General features: G+C 41.0%; 1 protein-coding gene across 2 annotated transcripts in view; it reads left to right on the forward strand.

Moving 5' to 3' along the window:
- The window catches only part of LNPK (lunapark, ER junction formation factor), a 72,613-nt gene extending 64,713 nt beyond the window's left edge, over window positions 1-7,900 (forward strand). Inside the window, exons 10-13 of one of the 2 annotated variants that reach the window (XM_083154729.1) lie at window positions 189-294; window positions 3,359-3,429; window positions 6,163-6,330; window positions 6,934-7,900. In XM_083154729.1, the coding sequence (XP_083010855.1) occupies window positions 189-294; window positions 3,359-3,429; window positions 6,163-6,330; window positions 6,934-7,115 (527 nt within the window). In that variant the 3' untranslated portion in view covers window positions 7,116-7,900. Of the gene's footprint in view, window positions 1-188; window positions 295-3,358; window positions 3,430-6,162; window positions 6,331-6,452; window positions 6,869-6,933 lie in introns of those variants that run through there. The other variant, XM_083154730.1, reaches the window with a different exon arrangement.
- The last annotated feature ends 11,815 nt before the right edge of the window (window positions 7,901-19,715 follow it).

Below are 19,715 nucleotides of genomic sequence, written 5' to 3' on the forward strand. Positions count from 1 at the left end.
AAGGGTTTGATTTTTTTTTTTGTATATTTCAGCTCGCTACCCCTGGTGGTGCAAGCTGAAATGAGGGTGCCGGCAGCCATACGCGCCCGAACAGAAGCTACATTTGAATAGCGCTAAATCATTTTAATCCGCCCCATTGGGTTTGCTAGAAGACTTATTTTGTCAATGTGTCCTTATGTTCTCTCTAGCTATCCATCCACCAGGGCCTCCATTGGCTAGGCCAATCCTTCCACGAGAGAGGGGTGCCCTGGATAAAGTTGTTGAATACCTGGTTGGTGACGGTCCTCAGAACAGGTAACTGAATCGTCAAAAAATAGTGAATGTATGTTTGTCTATTTTACTTTGTGTACTGTACACTAGCTTATAAGACCACAAGTGCATAAATGTTCTCCTTTAGCCTGGTCATCTATTAAGGTGGCCATACACATGCAGATTTATCTGGCTGGTTGGAACAAAAACATGGTTATGGATGAGAGCAAATGACAGTTGACCATTTGCTTGGAAATACTGGAAAACTGACAAACTGTCACTCATCCATAACCATGTATTTGTTCCAACCAACCAGATCTGAAGATAAATCTTACTAGTGTATGGGCACCTTTACTTAATGGTAATTGCAGTGGGTTGCAATGCCCAGCGAACATGGGAACACAAAACTAAATGTCTCAGTATGTATGTATGTGGCTTTAGTTATTTTGTTGGAATGTTAGTCTTAAAATGCAAAGATCAGCACAGAACGTCCTCAATTTTTGGCTCGGGCTGGTATATACTATAGCTATTGTCCATTACAAAAGGCTTACAATATATGTGGGTCGGCATTATCCAGTTAGTGGTGTGACGAGCGTTTTTTTTTTTCATATTTGGTGCAACTGTTAAATAATTAATTAGCGTACTCTGCCGTTCTCTTGTGCTTTATATCAGAATTGTATAAAGGCAGCTCCCAAATATTGAATATTCTATATTAAGACTAGGTTTATCCTTTGGAGCAAACACACACTGCATGACGCACATTTAGAAGTCCAGGTGTTTTCTTGTACAAACATGAATCCTGCACCAGTCTCAAAGTATTATTTAAATCACCCTCTTATCTCCACGTTGTGACTATTTTTTATATGGAGCAATGCCATTTAAATATGATTTGGAGGTGCTACCCACTGCTTAGATGTTTTAGTGTTCTCATACAACTCTGCACCAAACAGCCTCTCTTGGCACGCAATGTTCTTTGATACTGCTTGCATCCGGCGTCTCTTTTCTGTCGTTTATTTTTTATTGTTTCATAACTGAGGCACTACAAGACTTTGCTGATTAATTTGATATGAAACCGTTAGTTATATGTTGACTGAGCCTATGGATCTGCATATGAAGTGCAGCAGCCATGCTTTTTTGATATTTCCAATTTTGTACCTCATATACAGACTTGGAAGCACTCAGATATATATACAAGTGTCACATATCAAATTAGTCAGCCTGATGCGTCATGGCCTCTGTGTTGTACCTTAAGCTGTGTACACATGGGGCTATCATCAAAATTGGCTAGAACCTGGCTATAGCGATGTGCGGCGCTATCGCCCCGGCTAAATAGACTGCGCAGGCAAGAAAGTTTTGACTAGATGTCACCTGCGCAGCGCATTTGGCCATCACTGGGGAAGGCAGGAAGTAGTCAGTCGTCACTCTGATGGCTTAACTACATCTTGATTACACATGGGGCGCAGTCGAAATTGCAGGAACCCAGTCCCATGTGTTTTTGGCAAAAAAACATGCTGAACGCTAGCCGAGTTGCACACTCACCATGCATCTCATAATGTGCGGTGTATGAGGTCTCGTCTGTACATTGGGTCCATGTTGCTGAATAGAAGTGTGCACAGAAGAATTTGCTCTTATATATAGAACTGTATACAGCTTGAGATGTGGTTGCATCTCTGTGGTTGGCCATATCTATTGACTCCTATGACTTTGTACGTTCTGTGACTGATCATACCAAGTGAAATTCAGGCTTTAATTTAGCCAGCCACAATATCAGTGTAATTCTTGTGAGCCCCAGATTGAAAGGGTATTATGTACTCTGTAGCGCATGCGCTAGCCCTCATCAGTGCCCACTTCTACATGCCCTATTCTAGAAGCAGAAGGGATGCAAGCAGTGTCCGTTATGAACATGAGTTCTCTATATAGAGAACTCCCTGCCTGAACGTCCCTTTTATTCAAAAGCTGTCCTGTGTAGAGCAGCTTGCCTTACCGCGATCACGATTCGCATCTCTGCTTCCTGTATACGTACGCATCACTGCCGCATGCCTGCGCATCACTGTCTTTCATTGAACTTCCTGGGAGAACGACACAGACGTAGTACAAGAAACCTTCCATAAACAGCCACACGTTCAACTATACATAAACCTCATAATGACTATCTCTAGGTATCTGTGTAGAAATCTCCTGGGAAATGTTTTACGGTCATTGTGGTATACAGTACCCTTCCTGCTTACTTAGTTTTTGTGTTACGGAGGTATAGAGACCTGTACTTTCTGTATGGTGGTCTAGAAGGTTTTTAATCTATTGCATTTATTAACGTGAAAGTTTGTGTGTTGTATATAATTTGTGCATTGTGTACAGAATGGGTAAAAATAATTGTGCAGTTATCTTTTGTACGAATACAGCAAGATTAAATGTAGCAAATATGGGTTCTATATGGGATTACGTGGGAGATTTCATGAATCATTAATAGCTATAATAGCTTTTCTATACACATTAAATAAGTTGCAGATGCGTTATTCAAGAGGTCATTAATTTGATCATCATTAAAATGGAGAATGAATGAAATATAATCATGGTATTAAAATTGAGTAAAGCCTAATTGCTTTTAAAATATGCTTTTGGGAGCTAGAGAGATGGTAAGAGTGATGTCTTAGATGCTGGTGATGAACATGAAAATAAGGAGTTCATTCCGCTGATTGCATTAAATGGTTTCCTCTGAGTGCTGCAGCGTACCTCCTTATTTTTACCATGGCGATGCAGGACGGGCCTTTAAATTTAAAAGCAGATCAAGCCATTCGGAATTCATTTAAGGCTAAAGATGGGGATGGTAGAACAGTAGAGCTTGTGAAAGAACAACGCATCTATGATTCATACGGTTTTATGCATCGTTTTTTATGAACCCTTTCCGTGCAACCATGAAGCTCCCCCCCGGTGTGACTATTATTTGCTAGAATGTGAATATTTTTTGCTATAAAATAGCATAAACACTTCAAAAGGTGAAAATATTAAAATGTGGAGCATATTCAATTGTACTGAATCTCACTTGTCTAGGTTTTTTATGTTTAGTCTGTATGAAGTTTAGTCAATGACTAACATTTTCTTACTCTTGAAGATACGCCTTGATCTGCCAGCAATGCTTTTCTCATAATGGAATGGCGCTCAAGGAAGAATTTGAATATGTTGGTGAGCATTCTTTATCTGTGACATTGTGTGAGCCATATCTAGAGTGCGTTATGTTCAAATTGTATAAACATTTGTTAAAATATTAGAGGTCCAGTACGTTCATGTCATATATACAGTTTAATTTAATACACTACAACCTTATAGAGGGGGTGATTCAATTGTTTGCACAACCAACCCTCCACCTCCTCCCCTCTCATGCACAGAATTAGCTGTGTCAAGTGGCTTCTCTGAAGATAGGCACCTGGGTTTGCTGCAGTTATGGTGCAACTGTCCCCTGCTGCCAGCCCCAAAGCCTCAGGAGGGTGTGAGCAGCAGAAATCCACAATAATTGAGCCTTGGGGCTCCTCATGCAATTAAATTGCATTACAGGGGTGTGGGGGGGGGGGGGATTCAGTTTAGACTATTTGCCGCTGGGTTCTTATTGGTGATAATACGGTAAAGTCATCTGTGCCAGTTTTTCCTTGCACCTCCTATGCATGATTAAAACACCCTGAATTGAATTACTCACTATGTTTTTTTACATTTGTTGATGTCCTTCAACCTAGTCATGTGGTATATTAAACTACAGCCTTTTACTGTATTTGTTTTTGTGTGTGTATTTTGAAATGGTTAATTCTTGCCTGAGAAACTTTTGTTTTGTATGCTCAAGTGCCAAAATTTGTCTATTTTTGACATTTTTCAGAACCATATACCAAATATCTTAAATTACATGAGAGTTGAGAAAAAATATATCCTATGCATCACTTGATCAGGAACAGCACTATATAATGTACCTGTATAATAGGCTTACACCGCACCACAGTGCATGTATGCATGCATGCAACCTTTTTATTGTGTATATGTAAAATGACATAGGCATTAGAAAAGCTTGATCAGTAGGTATGCAATATAGTTCCCCAGCTCATTACAATAAAGATTACCAGCTCAATAATAGTAAAACACAGGTCGCAGAGAGAACTGCATATAGTGTAATGGGTACAATACTCTGAAGTACAAGATAAAATGACACATACATCAAAATAAAAACATGGACTCATCTGTTACATTTATGGTTAGAGTTCATTTAGTCCTATAGTTCAGGTAGATATGTACATTAGAAATGCTGCAAGGTTTCTTTAAAAAAAAAAAAAAAACATCTTCATCCTAAAACTTTCATTGGATAAATGCTACACCCTGCTCCTATATTGAAATATTGTAAAATAAATTGGTGACCTTGAGTGCAAGGACAGCATTAACCATACTCTACAGTCCATGCTAACAGTGGACCAGTGTTTTGATCATGGATAAAGTAAAATACTGTGCATGCATCAAATATGTATAAAACGAAAGACTCTAAACATTGTGTTCATTTTAGAACCCTGCATCTTTCACAGCCTGTGCAATTCCTCTTTCCTGCCTGGGGTGTCGCTGTCTGCTGTGGTGTCTATCACATTGTGGCCTCTTTCTCAATACAGAACAGACTGTACCTGAAGCACCAAAGCAGACAGCGACACCCCAGGCAGGAAAGAGAAACTGCATTTATTTTTAAAGGTGCAGGGTGCTAGAATGAACGCTTTTAACACACCAACACATTGCACATCTGCCAGGCGATTTGAAATTTAGCAAGTATCAATATACTATATCTAATATTGATTAATGATTGTGAATTGGGAGAGACCTATGCATAATGTCCTACTGCAATTAATACAGCTCTGAGTATTGTTCATTCCCCCCCCCCCCAACCAGTGTTCCCTCTAAGCTGTGCGTGCGCGTGCGCACACACAACTCGACGAGCATGCGCACAGACATTACAACAGAACGCACAAAGCAGCAGTGGTCCCTTTTTGCAGTTGTGGACTCAATAAATGTGTTTCACCCATTCACTACATTGTGTGCTATGTTTTAAATGTTTAAAATCATTTTGAAGTAAAGTTAAGTTAACACAAATGCTGAACGTAATTTTCCAGTTATATATAAGTGACGCACAAAAATTAAAATTTTCCTTCCAAAGTTGCACAGCAAAAATCTTATGCCGCACACAGTCTTCTTAAAATTAGAGGGAACTTTGCCCCCAACCACCCATATATAGACTAGTTTTTCTGGGCACAAAGATCGTTCCCATTATTGTCCCGCAAATCTATAAATGCTGTGGTTTTTTTTTAAGAAAAACGGAATATCCAAACACATCTATAAATCACCCCCCCCCCCCCCCCCCCCACCACCTATAAACGGGATATTGAAGAGGCATCTTGGCAAAACGAGTAAAAGCAGGGGGGCTCGTTTTGCCGAGACCGGCTGTGGATTGTCGAGCTCACGGCCGGATGTGGTCGGTCCACAGCCGTTTCTCATGGTCACACCCACTCTTTGGCACTCGACGGGACGTAAAATCCCACCTGCCCATTTTGCTGTCGAGCGGGCCGAGAACGGGACAGGGTCACCACTGCCGGGACATCCCCACAGTCATGACCCGGGATTGACTATCCCCCTTAGATGGTGTCCAAGTAGACCAAGTCGACATTCAGGACAAAAAAGTTAAAAACTCCTATTGATATTTTGACTGTCGACCTAATGCATGTCATCCCTTTCACCCATAACCCAATAAACTGTACGGTATTACTTTTATTTTATTTTTATTGTGATTCGTTATAATCCAATACGTCTATTAATATTATCCTAACCTTTCTGCCTGTATTACTTGTCTGTTTGCTACATTTATAGGGGGTTATTGTTTTTTTTTGCTTTTCTCTCTTCTAGCTTTTAGATGCGCCTATTGTTACTTCCTGAATCCTGCCAGGAAAACACGCCCACAAGCCCCCAGACTTCAAGAGTTAAATCTCGAAAGAAGGCCAAGAATGGATTCTCAGGGTTCTACTAGTTCTATGCAGGTTGCCGCAGATGAATTAGAAAACAAAGTATCCCCAGGTATAATTATTAATAAAGCCGGTATTTATTTGTGTAACCTGACAAAATGTGTTTTACTACAGTTAAAAGGTTTCGGTGGGTTGATTTCTTCTGTTTTTGTTTTTTATAAATTTTATATGTAGGTTTCTCTCTGCAATATAATTATTTCGGACCAATCTGATCTGGATCAAGCTTTTACTTGACACCAGGTGACTTTGTTAGCTGCAACTTTAGGGTTTTCTTAGTGCATCTCCTGCTCAGCATTCCTGCCCCAACAGACTGAATGTGAAACGCTGTTCTGCTAAGTTCTTTATGGATTATATAGTAGAAATCGAACGGCATATGGAATCGAAATCGAATGCCAGATCTAACCATGTGTACGCACCTTAAGGCACGATGTTCAATGCAGAACGATCAAAAGATGCACATTAGGGAGTCGCTATTCATTACTAATGCCAAGCTAATGTCTTGCGTCTCTAATACATTATGCTTGAGTTAGTGACGCCTATTTATTCTTTTTTTTTTCTTATGCTGTTTTGTGTATTTTTGTATTCAATCAAATATTTAGGAACTATTTGATATAAACAACCCTCTTTTTTTTTTTTTTTTTTTTTTTATAAATAGACTCCTCAGAGACCGGCGACACCCCGAGTGCTGAGGAAGGAATTGAAGAGGAGATTCCGTGCACTGAGGAGCTGAGGGATGAAACGGAAAAGGAAAGCGACGAAATGACCGCGACTGAAACGAAGACCCCAATTAACGTCAAAGTGAATGAAAGCGAAGATTCTCTCATGGAAACAGAATGATTGTACTGTGTGCCTCCCTTATTTTATGGCAGCTTACAATTTGTTTCTTGAGGAATACAAGGAATTAAACCTCAACTCGTCATAGCTAGAACTGCCTCACTTCCAGAATGTTGTGCCATATCTATTGGACATTTGCAGCTGTATAGCACTTGGAATGTATACTTGACATTTAACCCCTTATCACGCTAGCGTTGGGCCTATATGTTTCCCTGGCCTATCACCTACCATGGAGCAAATATAGCCAACACCGTTTTTTTTTTATTTCCATTTGAGTATTTTAAGGTAATAAGCTTTCAGGTTTATTTATTTTACAAGTAGCAGCAAGAAAGCAGGGTGTTTGGGTAAACTGGTTTTGTACTGGGGAGACTTTTTTTAATTGCAGATATAGGCAATATGTCTGATTGGTAAAACGGAGACTACTGTTGGGTACCTTACTTGTGAATTGAGAAACGTCACAAGATACACCACAGTGTATGTATTGTGGTTTTATGATCTAAGGAAAACATACAGTAATATTTATAACACCTACTTGGTAGGTAAGTGCTTGGGTGTCCTTCTGTAATTCACTTACAGACCATCTACCTGCATTTGCAGTTTTGTTCATGTTTACATAAAATAACCTAGGAAGAACTTGTAATGTACTTGAAGAGACTGAACTATATATATTTATAATTGTACAATGATGGTACGTAAGTTGGGTTGCGCCTTTCGTGAGTTTTTTTTTTTTTTTCTCTGTGTGTCTTGTTTTGGTTTTGTTAAGTGTAAATAAAGTCTGATTTATTTAGCGTGGGGACTATAAATTATTTGCAGAAAAGTTTTATTTCATTTGTTCTCACGGCACTTTAGGAATACAATTCTAATGTTAAGGTCTACCCCTTTTATACCGACAAGCCAGGTCGTACCCGGGATTTTTGACCCGGCTCTAAGCCAGGTGCAACCCGACTTGTGAACCCTTTTACACCTGCCTCCCAACCCCGCATAATGCCGAAAGGGGTGGTGTCACCAGGGGTGGGTCTTAGGCCGGCGCTGGGATATGATCACATGGGATGCAGTCAATTTCCCGGCGTTCAGAATCCCGACGCTGGAATCCCGACTTCCGAAATCCCGAAACTTTCTCCCTCCATGGGTCTCCACGACTCCCATAGAGGGAGAATAAATTAGCGTGCCGAGTGTAGCGAGGCACCAGGCCCACTACGTGGCGAGCGCAGCGAGCCTGCAAGGGGGGGCGCTCCACGTTCTCTCTAACACCCCCCCCCCCCCCCCCTGTCTGGATTTCGAACGCCGGGATTCCGACCGCCGGGATTCCATACCGAATCCGATCACATCTCCTAGCGCCGGCTTTTCCATTGCAGTGAATGGGTATGTTTCCCCTTTAAAGTGCACAGCAAGCTGGGTTGAACTCGTGTTCCACCCTGCTCGCTACCCGGGTACAAATGCAGGGTATCAAGACCCGGAACATTTCAAATGGGTGTGTTTACACCACCTGCAAACATGTTTTTTTTGCATGCTCCTGTGCTAAAACCCGGGTTATTGAGGCTGGTGTAAAAGGAGTATTAGTAAAAAAATCAGGTGTTCTGTGTCTACATAGTTACAAGTAGAATTTGTTTTAATTTAATACGACTACTGAAACTGCTTTATGCTTAGAACAAGAGGTTTCTCCGTAATGATCATGGTTAATACACCCCCCCAAAGACAAAAACAAAAAAAACAGTATTTTAGTTTGTGACTGGACAGTATTATAATAGAATCAAAACCCAGGGCACAATGTAAGCGGCAGTAGGCCTTCTACAGAAAAACTGGTGGATCATCAATTGCAGCAACAAACTGCGTATCTGGAGTAACCATATAGAGGCAGGATGACACAAGATGTTGTCCAAGAGTATAAGTGGTCTCATGATACTCGCAACATATTTCTGACAAGATTGTTAGTGAAATTTAATAGGATGAGAGATTCAGGAAATGTGAGATTTGGTAAGAAATCTTTTTTTTTTTTCTTTTCAAACCGGCAATCATTTACACTGCAAAAGCAGTTTGATTTTGTAGTGTAAATGATTGCCGCTTTAAAAAAACCTGGAGATTTCTTACCAAGTCTCTCACTTTCTGAATCTCTAATTTCTATTACATTTCAACCTGTATGTCTAACAATGTGTTCCTCTACCATCTGTAAATGTTTAATATGAGGTCTATGAAGAAATGCTAGCAGTAGTATCATAGTACAAAGATCTTGAATAATGTAATAAATGGAATTTGGAGTATAAAAAGCGCTCTCCATTGGTAGCAAGACCCAAGCTTACCGGGAATGGGAGTATCCCTCTCAGAATCTGTATATAGCATTAATAAAAGTCTCATAAGAAGTCACTGAGCTCATCTGTACAGGCCAATACACACAAAAGTGTATGGGAACAATCCTGAAGCAAGACCAGTTGTGTTGGCATTTATAAGCAAACCAAGAAGTTGTAAGTCTGGCCAAATTATTAACGGTCCTATAATGGTCAGCCCTGCATGTAGCTTGGAAATGTAATAGGATAGTAGTTTACCTCAATTGCTACCAAATGAATCCAGGGTCCAGACTGCAGAATTCCTCAAAAAGACATAATGGCATAGAACACCGATAAGGAAAAGTTACGGTACAGGTATCTGAGATCACAAGAAACCGATGCACTGACCAGTCCATGAAGATTTAGACAAGTCAGAGGTTCCCCAATATAATTCTCAAGACACCACAATGGTACATGTTTTAAGTATATCTATGTTTGTCCTCAGATGAATGAATGGTACTTCAGTCAATTTTAATTAATCATCTGTGCCATGCCATGTATGGCTTGAAAACCTTGAGCTTTTAGGGTTCCTTGAGGACCATGTGTGGGAACCTCTGGAATAAAATTTAGGAAAATGATAAATGAAGCAACACAATAACCATAATTCTGTGGCTGACCTTGAATAACTTGTTTGCTACTAGCAGAATTTGTGCTTCCAGAGCAGATGTGGCAATGTCCTCTACATAAGAGACTGGTTCAACATTCTTTACTTCATGAATTTAACTGGTTGACTGGTCATCCTTGAGAAAATCTGGCATCTCATTTAAAGTAATTTTGGTTCTGCTAGAGGCACGTAAGAATTCTTCTGATTCTTGTTGCATAAGAAAAAAATACCCCTGCTAGGTGGTTCTAAAAAGTCCTCTCTCAGGCCTATAAGAGGAGAGACTTTCACGTGCTAAAGATATTGAGGACACACTACAAGAGTAGTGGAAAGGCCCATACACATTAGATGATTTTGAGTTGCTTTCAGCTCAAAAGCCACCCAGTGTGTACGACCTGGCGATGAGCACTGATGCGCGCTCGCTCATCATTGCCAGCCGCCATCGCTCATCTGCTGGTATTACCAGCAGATGAGCGTCTGGGTGGACGGCATTCCCTAGCATCCTGCTAGGGAACTCCGTCCACCCCCAGGAAATTCGCTTAGACAAGTAAGAATCGCTCAGTGTGCATTACCCTTTAAGTACAGTAGTTGGATGGTCTTAACGTCATGCATTTTCAAAATCTTAACTTCCTACTGTCAATAATTCAGGTGATACTTTATTCAAACTATTGATCAATAAACTTGTTGCTTTTCAAGAATTTTGGTGCTTTAGAAAAAACAGATAACCCTAATAGATGGAAATTTATTCTCCTTTCAAATTGCAATTCTGGGTCTGGCGCTTGTACATTAAAGCCAGGTTGCCCATTATACAGAGGATGACCCTGGTTTTAATCCTCCTTATAACCTGTGTTGAATTGCTGTATTAGCCGATGCGGGTTAGAAACTTTGGTGATTTCACACCACACCTTGAACTGGGTCGACACGTCACCAACCCGGCAATTACCTGGTATTAGAGTTTGTGTGGTGATGCAATATGGCAGAATGAAAATGATCTAATAACTGATTACTGTTATAACAGCCACAACCTGATCATTAGAAGTATTATTTATTTTATTTATCCACGCAAGTCCGGGGAGAATATACAAACTCCGCACAGTTAGGGCCATGGTGGGGATCGAACCCCTGACCTCAGTGCTGTGAGGCAGTAATGCTAACCATTACACCATAGCAGGAGAATGTTTAGCTGGAATAATTCAGAAAGCCTGCCAATACCATAGATTTGTCACTGCAAAGAGGATTTGGGACAGATGGCATCTAGTAGCGAAAGGCTTGTTGCACTCTTGTGGCCCTGTATACTGTATGTGTGTGGGAAGTAGCAGAAATAAAATATCAAAGAACAGGGTTTTTTTTTAAATGCAATGGCTCCTGCAGTTGTACATTTTAATGCCCTCCAATCAATGGAAATGGTCTTGCAGCCTCTATAGTTATCTGCACTCCTTTTACAGGAATAGAAAATGTTTAGAAATAATTTTTACACTTGGCTCTCACCAAGTGTAAATTCTTCAGCTGTCACAATTTGCAAAACATCCTAAGAAAAGAATCTTGTGGTCTGAACTTTGCGCACAGTAAATGTCCTTAACAAGGACATCTGTCTTGTATGCATACCAACCCAAGACTTATGCTTTGTGTTAAGTTGTACACATCAAACAGAAAATCTTCTTTATATAATTGTGTTCAATAATGATTGGAATATCTGCAAGGGGGGGCATCAAGATGGGGATGGATTGAGTGGGTACGAATTGCCTGGGGCTGTTGGAGTGGACTGGGCCATCTGCTGAAGTGGTCAAACCAGACATTTTATAGCAAACAAGAGGGCAAAGCATATAATAATTTTCCCCAAGGGGGTATGACAATGCCTCCTGGATTTGTCTATGCCCCTCTTGATATATGACCCCCATGCATTCCATTGCTTTTCTTAACCGTCTAAATCCCCATCAATGCTTTTTTTAAGGGATTTTGAAAATATTCGATTTGATCTTTTACTGTTCTTTTCACATTCACCACTACATACTGTCTAGATGCTAATAAGCAATCGGCCTATTAAAAAAACAATGACAATCATTAAGCACTAAGGAGAAGCAGATGAGCTTCCCTACCATTAATAATGGGAAATCTCTTTTACCACTATCAAGCACTGCTCAATTAAACACCCAATTCAGTTTAAATCCAGGATGAAAGCTGTGCATTGGTCTAGGGATCTCCTCTGTCAGTTTACATAGTAATGTGGTTATGATTGGTCCATGTGATCTCTCTCTCCTTGCAGTGCAGAAACGTGCTGCAGTCCAAGAGTGTACTCTTACAATGGTCTTTAGGTGGGCACTTATAGAAGGCTAGTGCATAGAAAACCTCTACGCTAGCAAAATTAGTAATTTTCATTCAAGAAACAACTGCATAGAACCCTTTCACAGTTCATTATAATACAATAACACAATTACATTTAGGTAAATTGTATATGTTCTATGTTGTCTTAATGTAATTTGTCTTAAGAAGAAACTTTCAAAAGGGAACCAGACCTGGGCGCTGGCGGTCTCTCGGGTGAGTTGCTGCTATAAAAAAAAAATGGGGTAGTTAGACCCAACAATATGCAAACACAGAAAACCAATAGATAGCTGCGCTCAATAAACAAATAAATAGTTGGATATCAAGATAAATTAGCAATTTTTTATACATAAATATTACTCAAAAAGTGATAAAAAAAACCCAACCACTGATTGCCATATTGGAGTATAATACCTGTGGACTTGTTCCTATAATTCACTGGAGTGGACCGGATATACTGACATGGAAGACGGAATGTTCCTCATAGACAGTCAATATTGTAATAAAATTACCAACGACCTGATCCAATGGTGCGTTATTTGGATTCTGTTGCAGTATCAGGAAAAATCCTGTCTATATTATCTGGTCTAGATGGATAGGCAGTCTGTGAATGTGCCAGCTGTCTTGAGATGAGTTATCCAAAGTGGGTCCAGATGGATTACCAGTGATTCAAAGTGGATCCCAAAAAATGGCAGTGTGTGCTGGTAAAATAGACTGACACATTTCACCGCTAAGTGCAGCTTTAGCAAAAGTGGTTTAAGTGGTGCTGGTCTAGGGTTTAAATAACTGACCCCAAATGAGCACACATGTTGTTGACCATCCCAATAGTTAATCAAATAAATTAACAAAAGATGCCTAAACACATTTAATTATATAGGAGACAAATTCTATATAGAATGTGACGGCAGATAAGAACCACTTGGCCCATCTAGTCTGCCCCTTTTTTAAACATATTAACCCAAACTATATTTGATCCTTATTTCTTTGTAAGGTTATCAATATGCCTATACCAAGCATGTTTTAATTGCTCTACAGCTGGGGTAGCCAATTCCAGTTTTTGAGAGCTACCAACAGTTAATGTTTTCCAGATTTCCTCACAGAATCACAAGTGAAGTAATTAGCTCCACCTGTGGATCTTTGTAAATCTGTTAGTGAGTAATGAGTGCACCTTGACTGTTGGTACCTCTCGAGGACTGGAGTTGGCTACCACTGCTCTGTGGTATTTGCATCTACCACCGCTAATGGGAGGCTATTCCACTTATCCACTACCCTTTCTGTTAAGTAATTTTTCCTCAAATTTCCCCTGAATCTTCCTCCCTCTAGTGTCAGTGCATGTCCTCGTGTTCTGTTGCTCCTCTTCCTCTGAAGAATGTCTCCCACCTGTACCTTGTTGAAACCCTTGATATTTTTGAAAGTTTCTATCATGTTAAAGGGGGCAATACACTGTATTATTAAATGGGGTATGTAACTTTTAGATCAGGGTCATTTGGGTAGTTTCTGTTGTCATTATAATTTAAAAAGAGTGAACACAGTTGTTTGACAATAAATGGCTTCACCCAACCACTAACCATGAGTGATAGAAAAGTTTGTGAGTTATCATTCATATTCTGACTAATGGCCAGTAAATCTGCTAGGGTATGTAAACTTATGAGCACAACTGTATATATATTTATTCATGTATATATATTGCTATAACAAACGTCAAACTTCTATTCAATCATCTGCCGCATTTCCCTCTGGTAGGTGTAGATATTTCCAAACTAAACAGAGAGTGGCACGCAGTGGAATCTTTGCAGCATGTTTTTAAAGAAATGTACATCACCAAAACAATGTTTTGGGGCACAGGTGTACAGAGCAGAGTGCTCTGTGTATGTTGAAAATGGGGCAGCCTAGCTGCCCTATCCAGCGTCTGTGGGCTGAAGCCGATGCAGCCCACGGAAACCTGACATTTGCGCTTGTGCCATCGCCGATACTGAGCATGCGCCAGGCCCGGCACCTGTCACCTGCATTGTACTAGTGTTCCCTCTAGGATTTTGTGCGGGCAGGGCGCCGGGGGCTGGACCAGGCCCGCCGATGTCACCGCTGTGGGCGGTCCCGGGCCACTGATGTCACAAAAGGGGCATGCCCGGGCCACGAAGTAATGAAAGTAATGAAAGCGCTGCACATTGCCGTTTACGGCGGCGCTGGGCTTCCCCGTGCGGTGTGTCGGGCAGACACAAGGCTGTTTTAGCAGGGCGCTGCTAGAGGGGCAGGGCGCATTTTGCCCTTTAAAAACTGGGCAGGGCGAAGCGCCCCGCTAAAACAGCCTAGCGGGAACACTAATTGTACAGGCATGAAGACCCTGGATGGCAGTGGGGTTGACCTTCCCAGCAGATCTGCTCCTTTTTCTATTACCCCGATTTTCCCTGGCTTATGTTTTTTTATACTGCATCTATTTTTTGTTTGTTTTTTATTTTTCTTCTCGATCCCTTTTTGATGGTACTATATGTTTCTGCATCTGATCAATACTTACAGTTACTCATGTTGCCTCTGTTATTAATCTACTTGTATAACCCAAATGCATAACTGTTGGTGTTATCTATGTTTTGCTCTTGATGTCATTTTTGCTGCTTTCAAAGTAATAAAGAAACTATTTTAAAAAAAATAAAGACGGTGAGTATTCAGCTAATATTTCTATACAAAGGGTGTCACTCCATTGTAAATAGTAATATTTCCTGAGACTATTTCATATTTCCTGATTAAAATGTTTATGCTTGTGATCATTCTATCATAATGAATGGTCTCAATAGATCCTTGCAATGACTTCTAACCCGGCCATCCTAAATACCTGATCCGTTGCTAACTGAAACATCTGCTTCATTCTCAGAAATCTTTCCTTTAACAAAGAAAAATCAATTTCTACTTGTACCATGAGTTGTTTAAAGATTGTCCAGAATCAGGCATTGCTCTAAATTTGATAATGTACGAGTACAGAACTGTGACCTGTGATACATAGTAATATATCAATATGACACAGCCAATAAACTACGCAATTACCTTTGTTACACCAGAGAAGATGTTCTATCTCTTTAGCAATTGTTTTCTGGGTTTATTAATTACGCCAGCCATAAAGAGGATCACAGTTAGGCAACATTTTGATCTTTATATATGTTAGCATTTCCAGTAATGTGTTTTTCACAAGTTGTAGTTCTTTAAGCTCTGATCTGTGTCTTGGGTTTGACCTTTAGAAGGGTTTTCGTGTGGGTGGTTTTTTTTTTTTATAGCATACATGAACAATTCAATGATTTCCTACTTTGATTATTATCGATGATCTTAGCAAAAGTAATAACCTTTTTTTACTCTTTAGGTAAAATATGCATATTTATGGCTAGATAAATACTGTTTTAATATGTTTCAAATAATTGCAGAAATGATCGCACACTTGGATAGAGCTACATTTATTGTGAAGATATTTTAAAGCTGATGGTCCTTGCAGAGAATGTCTGCAGATGGTAGTGTAGCTATAGTTTACACGTAACGGATGCAGCTTTTGTGCTGACTGAGCCAATTTAAATAAGTGTGTATCCTCGATGTTTATTAGTATTTACTAAAGCTTCTAAATGACTTAACGATATACTATCTGCTGTTGCTGCCAACTGTTCGAACATTATCCAGCAGTCAATACAGATTTTGCCCATTTGCAAAAATGAAGGCACATTCTAAACTTTATTTATGAAGCATAATGGATGCAGTGGTGCCAAAAGATAGGGGAGGGGGGGGGGTACTAATTACCCAGACCCAGGCAGAGGAGCTTTAAGAGATGAGCAGGCCTGCGTACAGCCTCAACTGTTTGGGACTCTTCCTCTCTGCCGGCCGCAGCGCCCCACAGCGCAGCGCAAGAGTGCTCAGACTCTACCATGTATGCGCAGACCTCCAAAAAATTGGCGAGGCAGCCATTTTTTTATGCCGATTCTGGCATCGCTGCTGCTTTTCATCGCCAGACTCTTAGGTAAGTCATGGGTGCAGTGTGGCCCCCCTGGGTCTCATGTACATTGCAACCATTATAAATATGCCACTATGCGCAGGTCTGAGAGAGAGGTCCAGTGGCGCCCATTACCTGGCTGCAGCTATTCTCAACCCAGCTGCTTAAAGTGCTATTTTTATCTATGATGTCTATGACCACGCCTCCCAGGGTTAGGCCATACCCCCTGGAAAGTACCCTGGCCCAGCCAGGCTCTTTACTGCCCTGAGTAGATGTACACTTAAAAATGTTTTGGTTTTCTAGCTGTGTACCTGCATGGTTAACCCAGCCCTTGTAAAGGTTTGTGTCTAGTCTATGGCCCTGGTAGTAGCTTTGGTCACATCAAAAGCCAGCCTCGTTCCCCTTTTGTACATTCCTTTTCATCTGAATACATTTTTATCTGTAATTTTCCTGAAGATGCTGCTACTTTTCCATTTTGATACATTTGATATTAGTAGGTAGGAACTATGCATTCTGTTATATTCTATATATTATGCAATAAAGACCTTGGTACTTATGTATTATCTGGGCTCCCATGTTAAATGCACCCCATTTTTTCATACCCCTACTATCCAACTATGCATGGAGTTGATTTTATATAGTGTGGTGAGCGCAGCGAGCCACCGTGCCCGAAGCGTGGGGAGCGCAGCGAGCCCCGCGAGGGGACGTGGTCTCATAAGAAAAACGGGAGCCCAGATATTACATAAGTACCAAGACCTTTTATAGATATCAAGACAACTGAAGTATATAACAAACTATTCCTACATTAGCCCAAAATGTAGAGCCCTGTAACTGTGAGCAAGCATGCAAAGACCACTTTCTGCAAGGCAGAGATAATAGGACTGTGAAAGGTCAACCAAATTAATCACATGCTAGTGTTGCTGTTGTTTCAGAACCATACAGCCACATGCCGTGTGTGTGTGGTAATTAACAGCTAAACTTATGAGTGGAAACACTCCCAATCAGGATAGCCAAGGCTGACAAGCTTCCTTAACAATGAGACTTACTACAGGTAAGCAGCCTGACACACAGGACACAGAGCTAATGGTTTAATTAAGCAGCAGCTGCCCTGCACATTGAGGATGCAGGAGTCAGGCTGCATTAACACAGACCCGCGTTAATGCAGCCTAATTCACACTGATTCCAAACACCTTCACCGCTGTTTTATTTCTTTTTGATGACTGCAAAACAGTAATTTAGCAGAGTATGATGTTAATAGCCCCATCATTTTCTAACAAAGACCAACTCCCTACTCATCAGCCTCTTTCTGGCATTGGCCATACTGACAAATGGTCTAAAGAGGTCTTAAGTACACCAGATTTCTCCTCACCCTTTCATATTGACAGGCCAAACACACGCTGTCCATGCCTTTAAGAGTTGCTGGTATGTCTGGAAGGAACTACTCTAAAGGCCCCCATACACTAATACGATTTGGGCACTTTTCACCCAAATTCAACACATCAGGCTGAGAAAGCAGGTGAAAAGTGCCCAGTTGGCAGAGTAACGCATGCAAGAGAGGCATGCAGTAACTCATAGTAATGTATGGCCACCTTAAGATCACCTCCTCGAATAATGGGAAGTCACATTCCAAGATGAGCTTAGGAGCTATGGACACCATAATCCATACAGTCTTGCCCTTGAGGATGATTGACAGGAGGGTCTTCTGGTATTTATCTGATGACCCATTAATATGAACCTTCACTTTTGTCAACCGAGGCACTGGCTCCACTGTGATCATAGAACTGAAACCAAAGTGAGTTTACTGCATATATCCATCAAGGCCAGGACCACATTCTGGTTAACAGACTGTTATCTGAAATAACCCATTACCATTCTGTACACTCCAGATACAGTAGCTTGGGTATACTGGCCTAGTCTCCTGGGCTAAGGAGCAGGCAATAGACTCCTGCAGTGTCAGGTACTCCTTGCAAACATGTCTGGATTTCCCACATTTAAAACATCTTAGCTTAGCCAGCCTGTGGTTCACCTCTTTTTCCATGAGGAAGACCACAGTTTTGTCTTGGCAAAGGTTTTGGCACAAAGTCAGGAGGCTTGGCCATTGATGCTATGCCCTGAATCTCATCCCCAGCATGAAGAGTTCTTTACGGGTTTGGCGGTCTGCCTGTATCACCCACTTTTGCAGACTCCAGTATTTTGATTAAAGCGGCCAACTGAGTTTGGACCGGTGTATCTTTGGAGTATTCATGGAAGCACTGAGGCTGGTCTAGTAATCCAGTCAAGAGCCAGTATCTCAGCCTTTAAGATCACGTATACCAATGCCTTCTTCTCATTAAAGTTCATATAAACCTACTGGGCCTCCATGGTAAATAATGATGCCAGCTTCTCCACCCATACTTCTGGTGACCATTTTGCCCTATTCACCATTCTCTCGAAGATGGCAAGAAAGGATTCCATGTCATTGTCAGCTGACATTTTCCAAAGCTTGGGCTACGCCTTAGGACCCAATTGCTGTTACTGGTACCTTCAATAGTTTATTTAGCATATAGACACTAGAGTAAAAAGAAAAATGTCCCTGTAATGCTGGACTTTTTCAGTGCTGCACTGATTTGGAGGTAGCCCTGTTTCATCACCCTGCTGGAGTAGACATAAGGAGTGGTCAAGTAACTCCAGATGGATGAAAATTTTTAAGTAGTACAGCACTTACTGTTGGAATAGATCTCCAAAAAAAATTAACTCTAAAGAGCACAATTTGTGGCCACAACAGCTGACCCCTAATGTTCTTACTGGCCACTAGCTTCTCCAAATTTGTCCACTTTATAAGCACAGATACAGTACAGTAGTAGCTGCTAGCAAAGATTAGGCAACCAATCAGGATATAAACCTTCCTGGTTTCTGGGAAAAGGCAAATGCTACCATAACTCCAAGATGGCTGGTCCTTATATTTCTGAGTAACGTCTGCATTCCATCATCTATGCATACACTGTTTGAACTAGTGATGGGGCAGTGGGGAATCCAGGAGATCTGCAGGAGCCTCTGCAGTTCTCCGGGAGTCTCTTGCATGATGAGGAAGGGTACATAGACAGATGCAGGGTGGTGGGGGGTTCCAGTTGCCTGACAGCAATAGCAATGGTACATAATTGCCTGACAGCAATAGCAATGGTACATAATATTACTAGAGATGCCACCACATCATGCAGTGTATGGTACAGAGCTGAGCTGAACTGCACATGACCAGTAGTAGGAGCTTTTTCTACCAAGTTCACTGTGTGTGTGTCTGGATCTGTGTCCTATGTCAGTACACTGGACCAGAGAGTAGCTGCCAGCAAAAAGAGACAGGAGCCTTACCATGAGGTGGGAGAATGTGAGCTTAGAAACTGCAGTGCTTGTTCTATTATGTTTGT

Source organism: Crinia signifera, chromosome 7 (genome assembly GCF_055691185.1).
Source record: "Crinia signifera chromosome 7, ASM5569118v1, whole genome shotgun sequence".
NCBI lineage: Eukaryota > Metazoa > Chordata > Amphibia > Anura > Myobatrachidae > Crinia > Crinia signifera.